The sequence below is a fragment of the Anomalospiza imberbis genome, chromosome 4 (assembly GCF_031753505.1).
Source record: "Anomalospiza imberbis isolate Cuckoo-Finch-1a 21T00152 chromosome 4, ASM3175350v1, whole genome shotgun sequence".
Classification (NCBI taxonomy): domain Eukaryota; kingdom Metazoa; phylum Chordata; class Aves; order Passeriformes; family Viduidae; genus Anomalospiza; species Anomalospiza imberbis.
Window position 1 is genome coordinate 10,192,457 of NC_089684.1, and position 21,131 is coordinate 10,213,587.

General features: G+C 42.1%; 1 protein-coding gene across 3 annotated transcripts in view; it reads right to left on the bottom strand.

Annotated features, from left to right (window-relative positions):
• Positions 1-20,368, bottom strand: part of GALNT7 (polypeptide N-acetylgalactosaminyltransferase 7) — an 89,095-nt gene extending 68,727 nt beyond the window's left edge. Inside the window, exons 1-3 of one of the 3 annotated variants that reach the window (XM_068187068.1) lie at positions 20,242-20,368; positions 19,377-19,505; positions 6,094-6,227 (exon numbers count right to left, since the gene is read on the bottom strand). In XM_068187068.1, coding sequence (XP_068043169.1) covers positions 6,094-6,129 — 36 coding nt within the window. In that variant the 5' untranslated portion in view covers positions 6,130-6,227; positions 19,377-19,505; positions 20,242-20,368. Of the gene's footprint in view, positions 1-339; positions 2,303-6,093; positions 6,228-19,376; positions 19,506-20,241 lie in introns of those variants that run through there. The other 2 variants (XM_068187067.1, XM_068187066.1) reach the window with 2 other exon arrangements.
• Positions 20,369-21,131: the final 763 nt, after the last annotated feature.

Here is a 21,131-nt window from a genome sequence, read left to right on the forward strand (position 1 = left end):
GCCGGTGGCGGACACCGGCGGCGCGCTCCCGGCGGGCGGGGGGCGCTGCGGCGGCTCCGAGCCGGGCGGGGCGGCGCGGACCGGACCTCGGCCGGGCTCGGCCGCCCGGGCCCCCTCGGAACACGGCGCCCCCGGGCCCCGCCGCCCGGGCAGGGACGCCGGCTCCGGGGGCCGGATGGGGCCGGCCCCGCCACTCCGCACTCCCCTCTCGGGCCTGCAAGGCTCCGCAGGCCGCAGCCCGGGCAGCCGCCCCCCGCCCGCCCGCAGCCGCCGCCGGTCACATCCCGGGCGGCGGCCCCGCCACCCGCTCCGTCGCGCCCGCCCCGGCCGCGCACTCACCCGCGTCCGTCCCGGGAGATCCGGCTCCTCGGCGCGGGGCGACAGCGAGGACCAGAGCAGCAGCAGCCCCAAGAAGCTGCCCGCCAGCAGCACGGCGCGCAGCAGGAAGCCCAGCTTCAGCCGCATCCTCCCGCCCGCCCTCTGCCTCCCGCCGCCGCGCACGCAGCGCCCGGCCCCGCGCACCGGCCGCCTTCCGCCCCCCGCGGCACCGCACGGCACGGCCCCGCCGCCGCTCCCCCGCCTCCCCCGGCCGCCGCTGCTCTCCGGCAGCCGCCCGCCTGCGGAGGCTGTCCTCTCGCCGCCGCACGTACAAACTTTTTTTTTTTTTCTTCCTCCCCCCTCTTTTTTTCTCCCTCCCCCGCGGCGCCCCGGTAGGCTGCGGGCTGCGCGCTTGCCTCCCCGCCGGGCGCAGCGGCCGGGGTGATGCGGAGCAGGAAGTGGCTGCCGCGGGAGCCGCGCGGTTCCACGTGGCCGCTCCGCACCGGGGCGGGAGCGCCTCGCCCCGGGCCGCCGCTCGCTCCTGCCCCCGCCCCGGCTCAGCGCCGGGCGTGCGCTCCCGTGCACCTGCTCCCGCCCGGACCGCGGCTGCGGACAGCCGCGCCTGCAGCCCTCCGGGAAAGCGGGGAGCAGCGGGGCACCTCGAGTGGCGTTTCGGCTTTCCCGGTTGGGTGGGCAGCGCTGCTTGGGCACCGATTTGTAAAAATTAAGGTGCAAACGTTTAACTTCAGGGGTTGTCATATAGGCGTAAGGTAACGCAGGCCCATTAATTGTTATGTGCAGCCTGGGCAGAGTAGAACTGGAAAGTCAACAGATTTTTCTTGGGGATAGCAGATTAAGTACAAGATTACAGAGATGCTATCAGCCCCACAGCTTGTGTGTTATTTTGTTACTAATTTTCTGCACTAAAAGTTAGGCATCCTATTTCCTCCTTTGAAGGAATGCCACGCGTGCACACACACACACGCAGAAACCTGGTAATGTAAGCTCTCCAAAAACCAGAGTGATGCAAAAACAGTACTTCCAATGTAATACTACTTTTGTTTTTTTTCTGTGTATTCAGTACTATCCCCTTGCTCCAATGTTTTTCCATTCTATTTCTTATGTGCACCGGGAGGGTATCAGATCCATGCATCTTGAACTTTCAATGATAAGGATTGCAGAAACAAAACAGGATATTACACCTTGAACAGGCTAACTTTGGAGGAAAGAACTGCCCACACCTAAGTGACCTTTGTAGTTGGACACACCTAGCCACAGAAGTATTTGTTTATTCATATAACCTGTGCTATAGCACTGCGTGATGTCTTTTTTTTTTTTTTCTTTTCTTCCCTATTCTGTAAGGTCAAGGTATGAGGCAGAGACAAATGCAGTGTTTAAGGCATGAGCAACAGCTCTAATCCTTACAAGTGTTTGCACAGCCCTGTGACTTCCACAGAAGCACAGAACTGTTTTCCTCAAAGCCCCCTCCCTGTCTGCAGCTGCAGCAACCACACAAATATCCCAACACAAAAATTTAGGTGACTGTTTTCAGGTAGATAGCAACATCTGCACAGGGCTGGGAGGGACTGTTAGTGTTTTAGATGGGAAAAACATAGAGTTGAGGTGCCTAGCTCTGAACAGATCCCCTGGCTTGCTGAGCCCTGAAGGAAAAGGCAAGTTGGTGCTGTAAACTGGGAAGGTTGGTAGGCTGTCAAAAATGTATAGAAGCATCTCCCCAACTCTTCCTGCAGTCTTTAGTGGAGACCTTACTGCAGCAAACAGTGCTCTTTTCTCATGTTTAGTTCTTCGTTTTTGGCATTCCTTTTTAATGTCCTGTGCTGTTGCTTTCAGCACACTCAAGAAAAGCGAGAAGAAAAACAAAGCTAGCTATAGCACTGCATGGAGGGTACAGCCATGGGATGTGATACTGCTCAGCTGATGCTCCTCAGAGCTGGGAGTGGTGGGGACAGAGCCCTCTGCAAGCAACTTGATATGATTTGTAAGGCTGCCTGCCGAAACCGGATTTGGGTTTTTTTTTTCAGATGGAGCTGTATGTTCTGCTCGAAGCCATAGGCAAAGGTAAACCAAGCATCCGTGATTTCACAGAGACCCATACCCTTGGAAGATGATCAAGTGCTTTGTCGTTTGGGTTTTAGATAGCTGAAGTCTTGCTGTAAGTGATCTCCCCCATTAGCTATCCGAGGACAAAGGTTTCTGTACCAGGAATTTTAAACCCCCCTGCGTTGGTTTTGTCCCGAAAGAGAAGTAGCTGATGCCCACTGGGAGGCAGTACGGGCCAATGGACAGGGTGTTCTTGCCAGCCAGCCCCTCTCTCTGCCGGAGCCACCAATGACAGCAGATTGGAGAAGGCGTCACGCTTCTCTTTGACCATTATACCTGCCTGCCCTGATTCCTCAACAGCGAGCATCATCTACCTTTTTTCTTCTCACTCACAGGCCATGCAGTCTGACTCCAGAAGTATTAGGTTAATACTGACCTCGGAAGTGTTTTATTTCAGTTGTATCCTTGTTAAGGATGTTCTGAAGTTTCACATTCTGCACTTACAGTTCCTCCTATGTAGTAAAGTGCCTAAGAAGACCTATAGAACATATTTGCACTCTTGTTGAATTTGTATCAGCTAAGACAGAAAATTCAAATTAAATTTGGCTTTGGATTGCCTCCAGTACTATTCAAAACCACTTTTCAAAGTCTTTTACAACCTGGAGAGAAAAAGATGGAGGGTTAAACACAGGCTTTAGTCCCACTCAGTTACAAAATGTAAGTAAATATAAATTTATATATAAAAATATATGTATATATATAAGAGGTACATAATATATAAATATAAACCATTATGCTTTTACCATGCAGGCAGTATTAAAGCAAAACACAAATCTGTTATTAGGGAATTAATCAATCTCTGTTAGACTGATATTTAGTCATTCAAATGTTTCAAACAGGCTGGCAACTGTCACAATGTTTGTATCTGTATTGGACACCTACTACTTGTCACATAGAAATCATATGTTCACTTCTCCATGTATGACTCCAAATAAATATGCAATGGCATTTAAGTCATTACAAAGCCTTGCTGCTCTTGAACCAGAGACCTAGGATGACCTGGAGGTGAGGTATCCGATTACCAATCCCCTAAGCCACGCAGTTGCCTTATTGCTGGGGATTTGGGGGATGGTGTCTGGAGCAGGGTCACTAACCAATGTCAAAACCTCATGCAGTTGCTCGCATAGGAGAAGCATCTGGATGTGGATCTACCCCTTAGCTCTTGTCTTGAATATCTGGCCACAAAAAAACTACTCTGCTTGTTCAGAACACAATGTCTGAAAGGAAATGCCTACAGACTTTTGTACCTCTCAAAGTGAAAATCATGTGTTACAAAGCACCATAGTACAACAAGCCGCTATGAAGGCTTCGCTCTACATAAAACCTCACATTTTGCTCATTTGAGGGTTTTCTTCTATCAACACATAGACAATCTTTGTAAAATCTGCAGTTCAGAGACCAAATTTTCTTTCTACTTAGTGCAGAGAGCACAAAACACAACTGGGATTTTTTTTTGTCATATAAATAGGTTTGAAATTAAATCTTTGACATTAGCAATGGTGTGCTGGTTTTGGCTGGGGTAGAGTTTATCTTCAGAGTAGCTGGTATGGGACTACATTTTGGTTTTGTGCTGGAAAGGATAACACCGGGGTGTTTTGCTTGTTGCTGCGCAGGGCTTGCCCAGAATCAAGGCTTTTTGTGCTCCTCACCCCATCCTGCCAGACAAGAGGCTGGGGGTACGCAAGGAATTAGGAGAGGACACAGCTGGGACAGTTGTCCCCCACTGACCAAAGGGATATTCCATATGGCACCATGCTCAGTATATAAAGTAGGGGAAGAAGAAGGAAGGGGGACATTTGGAGTGATGTTGTTTGTCTTCCCAAGTCATCATTAGGTGTGATGAAGCCCAGATTTCTTGGAGATGGCTGAACACCCACCTGCCTATGGGAAGGGGAGAATGTGTTTCTTTTTTTTGCTTTGCTTGTGTGCATGGCTTTTCCTTTACTTATTTAAATGTCTTTATTTCAACCCAAAAGTTTTCCTACTTTTACTCCTCCAGTTCTCGCCCACATCCTGATGGGAGTGAGTGCGTGAGAGGTGGCGTGGTGCTTAGCTGCCAGCTGGGGTTAAACCATGACAAATGGATTCTAGACCTCAAACAGTTACACTTTCCTTAGATGTTTCCAGATATAACTACCAGCACTTCATCAAGTGCAGTATTTCCCTACACAATATACTCTAGGCTTCATGTAACAGCCAACCTGGTCATGCTTTGATTAAAGAAAGTGTTGGAAAACGCCAGCTGGCAGAAAGTAACTTGCCTTCCTAAACAGAATACTCTAAACACAAGCAACACCTTTGCTCCAGTGAAACCTTCCAGCTCCATGTAATCTCTTTTCCCATCCTGACCTTGCCTTTAGATGGTCATCTCTGAACAAAGCCTTTGCTTTTTTTTGCACTGTTCCTTTGGATCTAAGGCGAGCTGACCATTGACATTTAGGGAAAGCTCGTGCAGTGTCTTAGCCAGCAGATTTATGAGTACTGTCATCTAATAATTACTAGCAGCAGGTTTATTAGTACTGCATATCAGAGTCCTGTAGTGTCCTGGTGGAATCCAAGACACACCTTCCCTAGTTTTCATCTGAGAAGGTAGGAACTCAATGTGTGGCTGAAGATGCCTGACCAGATCTCCCTTACTCTATTTTAAGCTCATGTTCCCTTCTGACACCACCCCCAGCACTGAAGGATTTGAAGAGAGATTCTGGATTAATGAGGTGGTCACTGCTAGGAATAATCCAAAGGGCACAGTTTGGCATATATTATGATGAATATAAAGTTATGCCCTAAATATTTACAATTTGTGTATATTTAACCTCAGAGCTGACAAAAAGGAACTGAAGTACAGGATTTTAAATTCTTTCTAATTTCTGAGATTGTTTTAAAAGTACTTTAATCAAACAAGTGCCTCTAGGGAGTACTTAATATATGCTTTTGCAACTTAGACTATGATTGCTTAATCTTCACTATTTTGTGCTCATGATCTCCAGTCTTTAGTACCATTCTTCCTGTAATTCTCAATTATCCTTCTATTTTTAAGCCAGCAGTTTAGCCATGCATGTCCTACCAAAAATTATCCTTCAGTATTTCAGCATTTGAATAGATGCTTTTGGCAGAGTGCTGTTCACCTCCTTTGCTTTTCCTGTCACTTTTATGAAGAATGTGTTATGAAGTTCCTGTCATTACATTTAGCCCCCATACTCCTGTCATGCCTGCTTAGTCTGTTTTATTCCTGCAGTATCACCTCCAGCTCCTCTTCTTTTTTTCCACACAGCAACAGTAAGCAAGCTCATTATTTATTGTACTTGTCTGGATTCTACCAATGTCCTGAAGATTGGAATGTAAAATGATTTTTTTTCCAGCTGCCCTTTCTGATAATGAGTACCAGTCAATGTTTATGAACTATGCTGTATTATTAATACTGCTTTTGTCTAGAAAAAATTAAGTTATTTTGCACCTACAAGTCCTAAAAATATCCACACTGATGAGTGTTGACAATCCTTGACAGATTTAGATCTCATTAAAATAGTGGATGGGATGGTCTGTTCCGTGGGCGTTTCATTTAAGTATGGGAAGAAACTGAATGATTCTGAGCATGGTTTTGCCATTTAAAAAGTAATATATATAAATTTAAAATTACTTTTCAGAGAAACTTACCTGTATTTTGAGCCAGACAAAAATATGAGTGGTCATATACTCAGACCAGTCTCAGGTCTGGAAAATCTCCTTTTCCAAGGTGCCATATTTCTGAACATTTCAAACAGAAATTAAACTTGCATCATTTCCTGAATCTAGGGCAGAGAAAATTGAAATAAGTTGCTGCAATTTCTGTTATGCTGAAAAAATGAATGTTGTAAACACCCACAATTTCAGATGCTGTGTTATTTTTCTAAAAGACTTTTAGTGGAGTTAATTTGATGAAATTGTCAGTCTGAGCAAGAACCACAGTGACTTTGAGAGAAAAAAATAGAAAACTTTACAACTGTAGATTAATTAGATTTTTGTATTTCTTAGGAATTTTGTTATTTAGTGATAAACTGTTGACAGTTTAGCAAATAACTGACAACTTGAGTATTATCAATTCAGTATCATTTATCAGCTATAAACCTTCAATAAGTTTGACACAACTCTTTTCAGGATATATTCTGCCATGTTCAAAATTAAACAAAATCTAACTGCTGAAGATATGAAGCATTTGTAAAGCATTAGAAAAGTTAAATAAAGTCAACACATCACATTTGCATAAGATAAAGCCTTATGAAGTTTCACAGGCAAATAAAAAAAGACACTTAAAATTAGTTACATGGAGAAGTGTTGATGTACAACAGTTACTAGATGTAACAAACCAGGATGTTTTTTGTTCCTTAGCTTAGTCATCGTTTCAGAAAGAGTGGCCTGCCTCATTTTACATAACTGCATAAAAGGTCCATGAATAATTACTGGAAAAGACCAGTACAGTAGATAGATTTATACACTGAATAACACTGCAGAGTTCTGCCAGCCTCTGATTTTCAAACTGCGGTCCTGGGGAATGGGAATGCTGGCTGCAACAGAGAATGATAGCAAGACTACTGCTGTTAGCCATATAAAGTTTGTGGTATATATCACAAATTGGTAACTGGAAGTGAAGGATCTTAGTAGCAGTGAATCACAAAAGCATTGCTTTTGAAATGCAATGAATTCTTCTTTTGAAGCTCCGACCTTTCTTAATTCTTTGCAGATTTTATAAACTGTGAGTTTGATGTTATTGGTGGTTGGAAACAAACACCACAAGGCTGAGCAGCCTCTTTTCTTAGTAAGCTGCCATTTGGAGAGAAATTCTCAAACCGTAGATTATATCTATTATGTATCGTCTGACACCAAGTTGTATTGATTAGTAATTCAGTGAAATGATTCTGTTATAAAAGGCATGTTTTCTGGGAATGGCAGGCAATAGCAGCTGTTGTATCATAACACTGCACACATTCAAGTCTTCTACTAAATATAATCATAATGAAATAGATTTCATAACGGCTTTAGTTCACCATGTAGTGCAGAATTCTGGGGAAGTTTTCCCTTTCCTCAGGTCCAAAGCTCCAGACAGATATACCTACTTGGTATGAATTAAATGATTTCTGACTTTTATAGCTTTAGCTCAGGTATCAATGTAATTATTTCAATTTTTTTAGTATGTTTTCCATCTTTTTCGCAAACTGAGAGCTCAACCAAAAAAAAAAAAAAAAAAAACCACCCAAAAAACAAACAAACCAACCAAAAAAACCCCAAAAACCCCACCAACAAAAAAGGCCCACCGCAAAAAAAAAAAACAAAAACAACAACCCCAAACAATCCCAAACAAACCAAACTCTCAAAAAAAACCCCCAAACCCAACCAACTTTAGAGAAAAAATTATTAGACATGTCAAAAAGACATTGAAATGAAAGTGAAGACTTGTAATAAAGTCATCATCTTGGCAAGCCAAACTCCACTGCTTTTCAGTCACCCATGACAGGTAAGAGTGATAACAGCAGGATCTCATCCATCTTCAAATACTGCAGGTTTCCAGCTCTCTCAGCTCACTGCCACTCACCTCCCTTTTTCTAATATATACCAGTGTGCTGGTTTTGCCTGGGGTAGAGTTAATTTTCTTCCCAGTGTCTGCTTTGGGGCTGTGTTTTGGGTTTGTGCTGAACACAGGGCGGATAATGTGGAGATGTTTTTGTTATTGCTGAGCAGGGGTTGCACAGAGCCAAGGACTTTTCTGCTTTTCATCCTGCCATGCTGGGGAGGAGAGACAGCCAGGACAGGTGACCCAAACTGACCTCCAGACCATATAACATCATGATCAGTATATAAAGTGGGGGAAGAGGGAGAAAGGGAGGTACATTTGGAGTGATGCTGTTTGTCTTCCTAAGTCACCATTAGGTGTGATGGGGCCCTGCTTTCCTGGGAATGCCTGAACACCTGCCTGCCCATGGGAAGCAGTGAATTCATTCCTTGTTTTGTTTTGCTTGCATGCTTGGCTTTTGCTTTCTCCCTTAAACTGTTTTTATTTTTTTATTATTTTGTTCATGAGTTCTCTGGCTTTTACTGTTCTGATTCTCTCCCTGATCCCGCTAGTGGGGAAGTGAATGAGTGGCTGTGTGGGGTTTGGCTGTTGGCTGGGGTGAATTCAAGACAAAATGCAATGATTTAAAAACTAGTTGGCTGAATAGTTGAATTAAAAACCTTTCTAAATTCCCATGTGTGTGCAATTAGCAAGAAGCAGATCTCTAGACTGTACTTCTATTTTTACTCTGGCTTAACTAAATCTTTGTTCTGAGTAGTTTGATCAAATTAGGGACATCCCTTAGGTTTAGATGTTAGAGTTTACAGAGTAAGTAGGAAAAGGTTGATTTACAGTTTTGTCCTTAAAAAAGAAATTACTTGTTTCAACTTGAAATGCATATTTATAGAGCAGAAGTCTAATCCAATTAACATAATTCAAATTAAACTGAAGAATCACTGATTTACTCTTATTCCCATTCACTGATCCTTTGAGTAATGAAAGCTGCTCCTGTAAACCTTAGGCTGAAGTGAAGTTTATTTCGTTCCTGATTTACTATCAACAACTCTGACATTGTATATATCCCAAAATGAACACAGTATCTGTGTAATTAATTGTTTTTTCTTTTTCCCTCCAAATGGTGCTTTGGAACAAAGAAGAAATGATACGAAAACTTCATATTCAATTAAAGTATGGTGATTTACTGCAGGAATTTTTTAGACTGTTGACTAACTGCTTGAAAAACCTGGATGACTTCTTACTAACCTCCAAAATACAGAAGTGAGCATGTCTTCAAAACATTTTAGATTTAAATAAGTGTACTTATAATATGAGTGAAAATAAGTGTATCAATTTGCCTCTCTTTCAGGTTTATATCCAAACAGTCTCTCCAAACTTGCCCTGCTAAGTCTTTGGTGTCAGGGCTGATTAGAAGAAAGCAGGAGATAGAGGCACTGTTCCTCCCAACATTTAGGTCAGCTCTGATACTCTCTCGTGTGTATCTAGGCCACGTCTAATTAATCCCAGAATATTCCATCACTGCTGGATTACCTCTGTCAGCTTCTCCCTCAGAAACCTGGCAGCAAAGATTTTACCTTAAGTGAAGATTTTCCCTTTTCTAAAGACAAATGGGAGTGTTTTTTTTTTCATTGTATAACTACATAATGTTTATGCAACAACTTACAGAGCCCTTAGGATGTAAAGTACTAGAGGTGAATAGCTTCACTTGAAATTACTGGAATGTTGCCAGATTTAAACAGAGCCAAGATTTCACCCCCAGTTGTTTCAAAGATGAAATTTACCAGCCTTCTCATCTCCAAGTTTCAATCTGCTATTCAAAAGAATCACATACTTTTTCCTTTATCCAAGCCAAATGTGAATACAAAATGTTTAATTAAACTGAGATCAGAAAAGATGAAACTGAGATCTGAAAAACACAACAAAAATTCTACCTAAAAGCCTGCTGGAGATCAGCAAAAGTTAAGGAACTAAACTGTATTTTTGCACTTTAATCTGCAGCCTGCAGTCTGCCATGGTCATTACTAGAATTACATAAACAGTTTGCAAAGACACATAACAGCTCTGGGAGGTGCTTAAAACAAGGCAAGCCAGCACTGTGGAGCAGTGGATATGCAACTGGTGGCTGCTGAAAAATAACCCAGAGCACTCACTGAACTAAGGACACACTGCGTCCGTGTTCCGTGTATCATGATAGTGAAGCACAGAATCACAGCACTAAAAATGGACTATTAATTAGTAATGCAAAATTCATATGCAATTATGCAAGGTGCTGGCTGTCTCAAGCAGTATCACATTTGTATAATGAGGGTGAAGCATCGTGACTTTTGGAATCAATGCTCTGCAAACATGCATTCATCTGTGCAAAGAGCCAGTGGATTTTTTCTTATACCTGATGGTAAAGTACTACATGACAAGACAAGTTACTACTTGCAGAATAAGAAATACCTGTTATTGGCAATGTATTAATATGAACTTTAAAACACAGGCAAAGAACGGCCCAGGCATTTCTGCAGTGGGTGGGGTATGTTTTTTAACTACACCCTCCACTGCTCAAATTATGTCCTTGCAATCTCCTTTAGTTAAACATCAAAAGGATTTTCACTGCATTTTGTACAGGACTGTTGTCAAGACCTTTCATTTAAATGCTTCTACTGGTACCTTCAGAATTATGTAATATTAAAAATGTAAATAAGATGCAGATTTGTCACATACTCATTTTCCTTTCCTATGTAAGTTGATTACTAAAGCAGGAAATGCTATTCATAAATGCTCATTACTAACACACTAAAAAATCCATATAGCAAAGCTTCTTTATTTCTTTTTAACATTACTAGAAAAATAGTCAAATCAGTATCAGTTGTGAGTTTTGCCTGAGTTAAGATTTACCTGCCCTCCACATGTGCAGCTGTGGGTCATTGACATACTTAGCACCGGTGTTTGAGAAGTCATCTTATGTTTCAGCTCATATTAGAAGGAGGAAGGCAGATTTTCTGAGATGTAGGATGAGTGCACCCGCAGCAGAAGTACAATAAGTGTATTGCAATCCATAGCCAGTGCAGTGAAAGTGCCAAATCCTACTGTCTTGCATTTAATGTCTTATCCTGAACATACATATAGGTAAAAAAATATTGTAATTTTGACAGGTGAAAAAATACATGCTAACTGGTGACGTGACATTAAAACCACTCCAGCTTAGTGTGAGCCCTCACAATTCACACTTCTCTTCCACCAAGTTCCCCTACTATGATACTGGACTTCACCAGAGGAGAAGGACTCCCATCTTTTTTGTCATGGCCCAAATTTCTGGCTGTATCTAAGAGTCCTTTAAGCATATGTGGCTCTGCCTGAATTTTGGTCATGCAGCTCAATTCAGAGCAGAAGGATGAACTAGATTTCTACTGGTGTTTTTAACTGTGATAAGCTTCCTGATGCTATGCTTTAAGTAAGGTACCAAAATAAGCTTGATGGTGTGGGACAGTTATCACTTTTGAGAGATTATAGCATCTTTGTCCTTTTGCTTTGGAGAATTACCCCTTCTTGTGCTTCATCACTCATTTCAAACTCTGTACAAACTGTGCTTCAGTGGTGGTAGCAAGATGAAGACCCAAAAATGCTCTCTAATCTTGTACAATGCCCACTAGGCTACTAAATTTTCACCATCTTTTTTGTGACCAGCATCTCAAACTCATCAGCCTTAAGTAGCAGAGCAAATGTTACAATTGTTAGAGTTAGCTATAATCTTCATTATAGCATCTTGATGAGTGAAAAAGCTGTGCTATTTGCGTGCATTCTACAGGGTCCAAACTTGGAATGCTATTGCCCTGTATGAAGCAGAAAAACATGAAGTTGTTATTCATAAAGTGTATCAGTCATGTAAATTTAAAAATGTCCTATATTCAAGAATGTGGATTTTAGACTCAGCGAGGCATAATTTTCCTTGTACCATCTACAGAAGTTAATTAAACTTTGCAATGCAGAGATGCACTATTAGCTTAGACAAGAATGATAAACAACTTGCACTCTCTGAGAGAATAAGAACATATACTACATGTAAAATGTATGCTATTGTTTTAAAAAGAGCTTTTAAGTTTTTATGAGTGCCTGCACAACTTGCATTGGTTTTGAAAAATTAAAACAGTTCATTGTATGCCTTGAATGCTAGAAATTGCTTCATATCATAATACAGTCCTCTCTAACCATTCAAAGCTTTCACCTAGTTCTTCCTTTCACTGCACTTTTGTTAGTCTGCCATTCTTTCCTCTCCCTCAAAAAAAACCCAACAAAAATACAAAAAAAAAAAAAAGGAAAGATTGTTTTATATATTATGGATTCCTCATTAGGCTCCTGATACCAGGATTCCAGTTTCCTGGTCAATTATCTGGGTACAGTTAAATTATTCTCTCCATTCAACTATCTACAATAATTGCCAGTAGGAAGACAAGTCTTTCACCGTGCACCATGGTGCATGGAAAGGACCAGCAATAGCATCAGCATTTACACTTGTTTCACAGACTAAGATAAAGCCAGACCTTTCTAAAGCTGGTGTCACAGCCTTCTCCCTGCTATTTGCAGGTACAGGAGGAGCTTCTCACAGTGACCCAACAAGTCTCCAGCACTTGGGGTGATACCAGTCTGTCACTGATGAAACCCGAGACCTGGTATAAAATGCAAACAACAGGCAGAACCACTCAGCAAAAGGATGTCATGGTTTAAGAGCTTCTGACAGTCAAAGTCCTCAACAAATACCTGCACCCTGCCTAAGTTTATGACTTTACTGTTCCTCAGCTCTGCATAACAGCACATGCCTTCATTACAACAATCCTTGTATTGTGCACTGAAACCAGAGCTCTAAAGAAGCAGCAAAAATCAAGCTAACAAATCTTCACATAGTTGTCTGAACACATCCAAGTCTAAGCTCAGGGGCTGTGGGGATGAGCATCCTGATAAGCTTTGAGCCAAGCTAAAAAAAAAAGGATATGGGTTCTTTTTTCTTTTGATATAATAAAGGCCTGGTGTCCATTGTTGGTTACCTCAGATCTGAAGCACTGTCCTGTCCAACTTCTAAAATAAAGAACATCATTATGTAAATTCATGTGTCCAGAAATCCTTAGCAGATGCATCTGGTTTTCTTCACTCTCCTGTGAGGTTGTGTTTCAAATTCAATTCATTATTTTATGTATCCTGATGACAATGTTTATTTTTAAAAGCATAAAACTCTCAGTGCTCATCTCTTCTTCCTTAATGTTGACAGTGCTCTGAACATGGCACTGGCCTTCTGAAGCAAGGCAAATGAAAAAGGAGTCATCTTAGAAATGGTTATGCTTAACATCAGGACAGAGATTACCTTGCCTTCTGGTTTTGGAATTTCAGTATGCAAAATGCAAAAGGATCCTAGGAGCTCTGCAGGCTTGGCAAGGAGTACAAAGTTTGGATAATATTATGCTGACCTGGTTCAGCTCTTTCTTTATCTTTCTCTGTTGTCTTTTTGCTTGGTACACTGTCTATTGTGTATCCTCGTCCCGTGTTTGCTCAATTGCCTAGCATAGACCATGCCAGGCTGTTTAATTAGAGTACCTACAGGATGGGGCATGTATTTGCAGTCTCTTAATCCTGGAAGAAACTGAGACCTCAGGCAGGCACACATGTGCACACGCAACCTACTTATCCAGCATTTCAATATGTTTTCTATAGATACAAAACCCCCGCAGGAATTTCAAAAGGTGTATCTGCACTAATTAGAATCCGTATCATTTGTGTGCCAGAGCTTTACTTATCACCTCAAATTGCCCTCATCCACCCCAATTTTAGCATTCATATCATCCTGCTTTGTTGTGAAGACATTTGAAAATGAGTTTCAAGCTCACAATCCATCTCAAAAGCAGTAATGAATCCTGTGACAATTTTTGTTTCCAATAAATCAGCATGCATAGTAAGTCCCAGCTTTTATTACTGTTAAATTTCTTAATTCTGTAAGACTCCTGAGGCTGAAATACCTGCAGCTGTTCAGGACCATTGACTAGGTATTTAATCTCTGAGAGTATAAGAACCTTTTGTGCATCAAATTCTGCATACTGCTTTTTTGGGTAGTATTTTAATAAGCTTTCATCACTATTTTTGCCCAATCATTCTTAAGGTCCACAGGCTAAATGCTGAGTATGCAGCTCAAAATACATCAAAGAAATTATATTCATTTGTCCCAGGATTTGGCTTCTTATTTCCAGTTTTACCAGGCTTTTCTTTAGCTAATCTTGTGAATTCCTTAACCACATCCACTTCCTACTATAGTCCTCTCAATTCCTTTCAATTACCTCCTCCTTTACTTCTATAACACCCCCTCCCCCAATTATTTCCTTGTAAATCCTTTTAAATCCTAATTTTTCTTCTCCTTACTTTTTCCTTCTTTTTTTTTTTAATTAGCTAATTGTTAGAAGCATTTCTAACTCTTTGAAATCATACTTCTGAATGCATTGTGGTATGTTGACTCTAAGGGCTAAAGTTTCTAAGCAGCTTTCAGAATAATGAGATTTGTGGGCATGACTCCCTTGCACTGCTATAAAGATTTACTCTTTAGAGTTTAAAGATTTTTAGAAAATCAGTTTCTTTGTGCTGCTGACTTGTAAACACTGTGCCTGGAGCATGGATCTTTTACAGCAGAGTTATCCTTTTCTCTTTCAAGTTACTTATTGTGCTTGAGGAGCTTGTGAACATCTATCCTTAACTTTATAGCTCGAGGGTGTGTCATCCTTAGCAGCAGCTGATACACGCTGCAGTTTTTGTCCAATTTGCCTCCACTCTGCACTTAGCATTTGTGTGCATAAAATATTTGCACTACACATTTCTTTAACAGGCAACTCATTCTCTTTCTTTGCCTGACCACATTTCCACTGATAAGGGGCAGCAACTTGTAGATATGGAAAATCTCAGTCCTATCAAAAATGGTAGACTCATAGGCCACATTTCTCAAGTTAGCAGTGCCCAAAATGTTAATCTAAAATGCTTGCGTTTTGCACACATGGGTTCCTGACATTTCATAGTCCATTATACTCTCCACTGTTATTTCCCATCAAACTGCATGACAAGTAAGCCTTCCTCACATGTAACTATTGCCTGCAGTCTGCCTGACCTGGCGGTTCGGGCTGGGTCTAACCTCGGATACCGCTGTTTGCCTCGGCAGTGATGCTGGAGCACAGCTGTATCAGTGTGCCAAGCGGGGTGAGGTGGCTTCACTGACCGCACCGGCTGGTGCTCGAGTATTTGCATTGCTCAGGCCAGCCCGGCACTCCCGCACCACACCCGCTGCTCTGTGTGCTCTCCCTGGGTGCTGTGGGACATTTGTCAACCTGAAATCCAACTTCCTGATGTAATCCAGGATGCAGCCACGTAGTACTGCTTTTTTTCCTTCCTTCACCTCCCCTGGCACAATGAAGCCACATCTCATCCTGCTGTTTTCTTCCGAGCTAGTCAAAGCATGTGTTGAAGTCCCTTGCACACCAAAAATGCATATTGTGCTACTGCTTCCTCAAGATATCACCATATTTTGAGTGCCATGGTTTTGCCCCATCAGCAGCTTTTTGGTTAGTTGATGCCATTGATCATGAGCTATGGGAAATATAATTACGAAGAATTGAAGAATAAGAATGCTATGCAAGCCTCCTGGAAGGGAGGGAAGAGAAGGAAAAAAGAAAAAGCTATCTAGTGCATATATAGTTTTTCACACAGGGCCTCATCTGCCTTCCACTTTCCTCAGGAATTATGTGATAGTCATTTTACAATGACCCTGCTATCATAAAGTTATACATATGCCTAAGTAATTTGATAACCAAGGTACTAAGGCTTGTGCTGTGTCTGTCATGCTGCCCAAAGCTGCATAAGTATATTGACTTTTCCATAATTAAAACAGCAATATCCATTCATTGGAATTAACTGTTTGCTGAAGAAAAACATAACCAGAACTGTTAGCTGCAGACTTTTACAGACCCTGGAAAATGTTAAGGTTACAAGAATAACATGCATAGACATGAAAAGCTGAAAGACAGGCAGAAAGGTGAAGAATTAAAAACAGTTATGAACTATTGAGTATTTCCACACATTAATGTGTTTAGAAGGCTTTATTCTTATCTATTCCTTGTACCAACTATTCTTTTATACTTATTTTTAGACCCTTTACATCTTAGTAATACAACTGTCACACCAAGCATTTGTAGGTATCTTGAAGTGTTTTCATTTTGAAGAAAAAAAAGTTTCCTGCATTCAGAATGGCCTCCTTGCTTAGCATGCACTGGGAGTAGAGAAGGTTGCAGTTCTGAGGATGTGTCTGAATCCACAATGTATTTCCCATCCAGCACCTTTTAGCTTATCCCCTTTAAATACAGAGAATTTGGGGAGGCATGTGGTGGTGGCAGCATCTTTTTTTTGGTTCATTTTGCTGCCCAGTGATGTGACTTGGCATGGCTGCTTTAGGGGAGGCGAAGGAAAGGTGATTGGAGTCAGGCTTTTGTTCCTTGGCCAGAACAACGTTTCAGGTCAGTGAGCCAGGCTGCCTTTGCTGCTGTGCATTCACCTTCTCCCCTGTATTAACCCCAGCAGCTTTAATACACCTTTTCCTGGGGACAAAAAATGCTTTTCTTCCCAATGTAGTTGCTGTCAGATCTAGTTTTTACAGGTTTAAGGAAGCATTACACAAATGCTTTAAGCAGGCAAAAGTCAACTCCTGCAATCATATACAGTCTTAAGCATGAAAGGGTGCTTCAAGAATTGTTACTTTTTAAAAAGCTTTCTACTCAAAAGGTGATCCTGCCTGGATCTGGTAAATTGATCCAACGGTTCCTACAACTCCAGGATGTCACAAAGGGTGGGACCAAGCTGTGTCTGAGAACCTCAGATCTGGTACTGTAACAAGCACTCCCAAAAGCAGCATGCTGTTTTATATCTACTCTGCCAAGCGCTGGACTGGGACAGTGCAGAAAAGAGGCCAAAGATATTTTCTGCTTTTTGTGCCAGCTCTTGCAACTCTGGGGCTTTTTCCGTAAGGCCTCAGTCCTTACAGCCTTGTAAATAAATTATAGCTGTGATAACTGAAGAAAACCACAATCTTCACATCCTTGCTCCCCTGTCACCCTCCAATTCCCCACTAAAACCATGCAGAGTGCTTAAATAGCCCTAAAGGCAATTAAAACACGTTAAAAATATGCTTTATGAGATAAACTGGAAGTTTTGTATGCTCACCATTGGCAAACTATTTTGTCTTTTCAGCTTCAGACTTGCGCTTCTTTCTCTTTCTTTGAGGATAAAGGGTTTCCCAGGGTTTCTAAAAAACTCTGGTGACCTTTTCTGGACTCAGCTGGCTTTTTTAGTAGGCAGCACTCCTGTTGCCATGGCAGTGGGAGCCAGAGCCCCTGCTCTAGTCAAAAGAGTTGGGGGATTTCTTCTGAGGCATCATTGCCACAAGTAATAGAGCAATTAGGTGAGGATGTACAGATGCTGCCTGGGTTATCTGACATGGCGTATTTTGCTACAGATGGGTAGCTAAGGCATTTATGAAGCAAATTACCTCTTTGTGAATTTTGTCATGCAAAAGGTCCACTTAGGGACCTCTTCTGTACTTAACTTCACTGTGGCCTGAGAACATGTGCTTCAAAACAGTGAACGGTGGTGCACCCTGTAAGAGGAGTCACAGCAGTTCCATCTTTCCGGGGAGAAGCCAAGTGCCAATAGGCATTCTCCTTGTAAACCATATTTCATTAAGAACTAGCAGACTTCTAGCCCCCCTCCACATGAGCAGCTGCTGCTCACAGAGTCACACCACCCAGCACTGCAGAGCCACAGAACTTTCACTGGGGCTCTGCAGATGGGAACATCGCCATGAAAGTAAGCTCGTATTTTACCATTACAATCAGTAAAGCTTAGAGAGAGGCCTGCAATCCAGTTTTGTGACCAGCTGCACTCTAATGACAGCAGTACAAAATTCCCTTGTGCCAGTTCACAGCTCACAGGACACAGAAGGACCAAGAGTCCTCCCCAGGGCTATGCACTGACTGGGTTCTTCCTAGCCCTTCTTTGCTCCCTGCTCATATCTCCCCTCACTTCTCCATAATCTTTGGAAAAATAGGTGCTCTGTGGAGGTATTTTTTGATTCTTTTTTTCCCCTCTGGTCAACTGATGAGATCATATGTTTGAGTTTTTGGTGTTGGGTTTTTTGGTGTTGTTACTTTGGTTTTTTTTCAAAAAAAAACAGAGAAAAGAGAGGGGCCAAGATCCATTCTGAGTGAAAATGTTCTTCTTTGGTGAATGTTAGCAAATGGTGTAAGATCACTAAACTAACAAAGAGGTTAGGTTTTGTACATTGCTTAAATGTAGAACACTTATGAGCTTATGTTGGTTCTCCCCAGAAAAGCAAATAAAGACTATGATCTAGTTAAAAAAAATTTTAAAAAATCCACAAAAAGCTAAACACACCTTACCTGCTATATGCTATAAAAACTCAGATCTAAATCACTACTGCTTTTCACAGAATATAAATCCAAAGATCCTTTTACTTACAAAAAAGCTACTTAGCACACAAATAAAAACCTTCATTAAAAAATGTAATCTTTAAATGCATACACAAACTGCTGTTAAATAGTCTGTAAATCACTGCTCTTCTGGGCAGATTAAATATTTTGTGATTGTGTGTAAATATAAACTGTTGTCCCTTCATCTGAAATGCAAACTGTTTTCTTTATTACTGATATAATAATGCTTTTTTAAAAGATGAGTTGCAATATTTGTGTATGTCACCACTGTGCTCAGACACCAAGTAAAGAATATTCCAGCAGGCAAATAACAGAAAAATATTTAGTTCCCCTTCTCCAAACATATGCTTTAGAAGGGAAATAGTTTTGTTTGATGGAAGATCTCAGGGGAACTGGAAACATGGACCTTAATCATGACTAGACTCCTTAATTTCATCACATATGCATTCACAAGACTGTTCTGAGAATCACCACAGCTCCAGTCTTTAGGTGTAAGCTAGCTGAAAATTATCTCAGTAATAGGTCAGGTGAAGATCTAATGCAAGAGAAAGGTGGTGGTTTTTTTTTTTTTTTTTTTTTTTTTTAACATGGAACAGAAATTCAGCAATATTCCCAAGACTAAAAATATCTAACATACAGGACACAATGTTTATTGTTGTTGCTTTTCATTTACTGAAAATTATGATGTGGCAGCTCCTAAACCAACATACACATTTCTTAACAGAAAAGCTGTGCCTCCCCACCTTCCCCTCCCACAAGCTGCAACCTGAGAAAGAGGTAAATAGACAGTCCTTGCTCTCAGGTCTGTAACTACAAATGACTTAATGAGCTCCCTTCTGATACTGACACTTGACTTGCCAACATCAAGAAGTTTAATCACTGACCTCATTTTTGATTGGTGTGATCTCATGTCAGTTGTGTGTCCCAGTCCCTGAGGAGTCGGGGTCAAACCTTCTTAAAGAGCCACAAATGCAGGTTTCTTGTCATGAACATGGAGAAGGCTCAGCTGGTCACTAAGGAGGAGGTACAAACAAGACCCCAAGTGAAACAGCTGAAAAAACCCCAACCCTGAGCATGTACTTGCAAAGGTTTTATAATAAATCTTTGACACGGCCTGTTGCTATGAGGAGCTGGCAGTTCCTGCCCTGATTGCAGTCTCCTGTGCTGGTGGTGCCTGCATGGACCCTCTTGGGCCACCTGAAGCATGTGGGATGGCCTAAGGAGGCACTCCAGGAGGATGCCAATGATGACTGGTTTCCTGCTCTCCACCGGAATGCTGGGAAGCACCGAGGCGATGACGATAACCAAGTAATCCAGACAAAGTGCACATCTTCTCTAGTTCAGGCAGTAGCTGCAGAGCCAACCTCTGTGGCAAAGGGCTGTGAGGGATTAGTCTGATGGTGCTACTACTGACAGCTAGGGCTAGTCTCCCCTAGCTGCACTTTCTGAACTCTTCCCACTTCTCTGTTAGGAGACACTATCCTTCTACTTACCAGTTTTGGTTCCCCCTGCCAAAATAAAAGTTTACCCTGGGATTTCCTTGAAGTAGAAGCTTACCAATTCTAAATCAGGAGGCATGTTTAATTAAAACAGTGGTGAATGTCACTTGAGAATCACTTAGGCAGAAGAAAACACATTTAAAAACCCCTGTGTTTTTCCCCCTCATCTTAAAAGAAAAAAAAAGAGCTAATTAGAGCAATCATCCAAATACAAACATGCCACCAGACACCCTCTTCTGCATCTACTCACCAAGGCTTCCAGCTGAAGAAGTCACTACAATTTCCCTTCAAAAATCAGAGAGCAGATGCTGGTGCTGACCAGGAGTGCAGACACATCTCCTTCCCACCTGGCTGTGGCAGCATGTTGTCCAGTCTTTAGGTGTAAACTAGATGAAGATTATCTCAGCTATAGACAGGCAACACTCCTCCAGCTGGTGCAGGGAATTACCAGGCAGAGAAGCAGGGATGTAAACATCACCACTGAGCAGCTAATGTTCAGAGCTATTACCCAAGCTGGTGGTGCACAGGCCTTTCGTGATGGAGTCCAAGGGCAGCTGCCCTATGCAAGCCCTAAGGTGGAGCTGTGTCTGTAGGCTGAGATCTTGTCGCTGACCTCCTCTGTCAGAGAGCTCTGCTACCTCTGCAAGGAGCTGCCCAGGCAGCAGGATCTCAAAGTGCTCTCACTCTTCCCCATCCCCAGACACTGCAGAGGAAGGAGGGAGGCACGAGGTAGGAGCCAGACTTGGTTTCTTTCCTTCTTGACTAGCAGGAATACAGGGCAGATTCTCAGCCTGGAAGTAAGAGTCAAAGTAGAAACCAGTCTCCCTCTCTCCCCAAGCTGAGAAGCTGTATTTGAAGTTGATAAACATGCTCCAGTAACGGTTGTGCAACTCTTGTCTCTCACATTCTTACAACCAGGGACAGAACATTAATTTTAAAGCAAGAAGCAGTTCCTTCTCCTTTCCCTTCTCCCTGCAACAAGTCTTATTCCTCGCCTAATACACCAGTACCTGCAAGAGCTCTTTAAAGCTTTTTCCTTGAAGGTTTGCACCTGATGTTATCAAAGGTAATTAGATAATTGACACACAATTTACAGAAGGCTCTCTGGTTTCTTTATACGTGGCATTTTCCTTGGGCTGT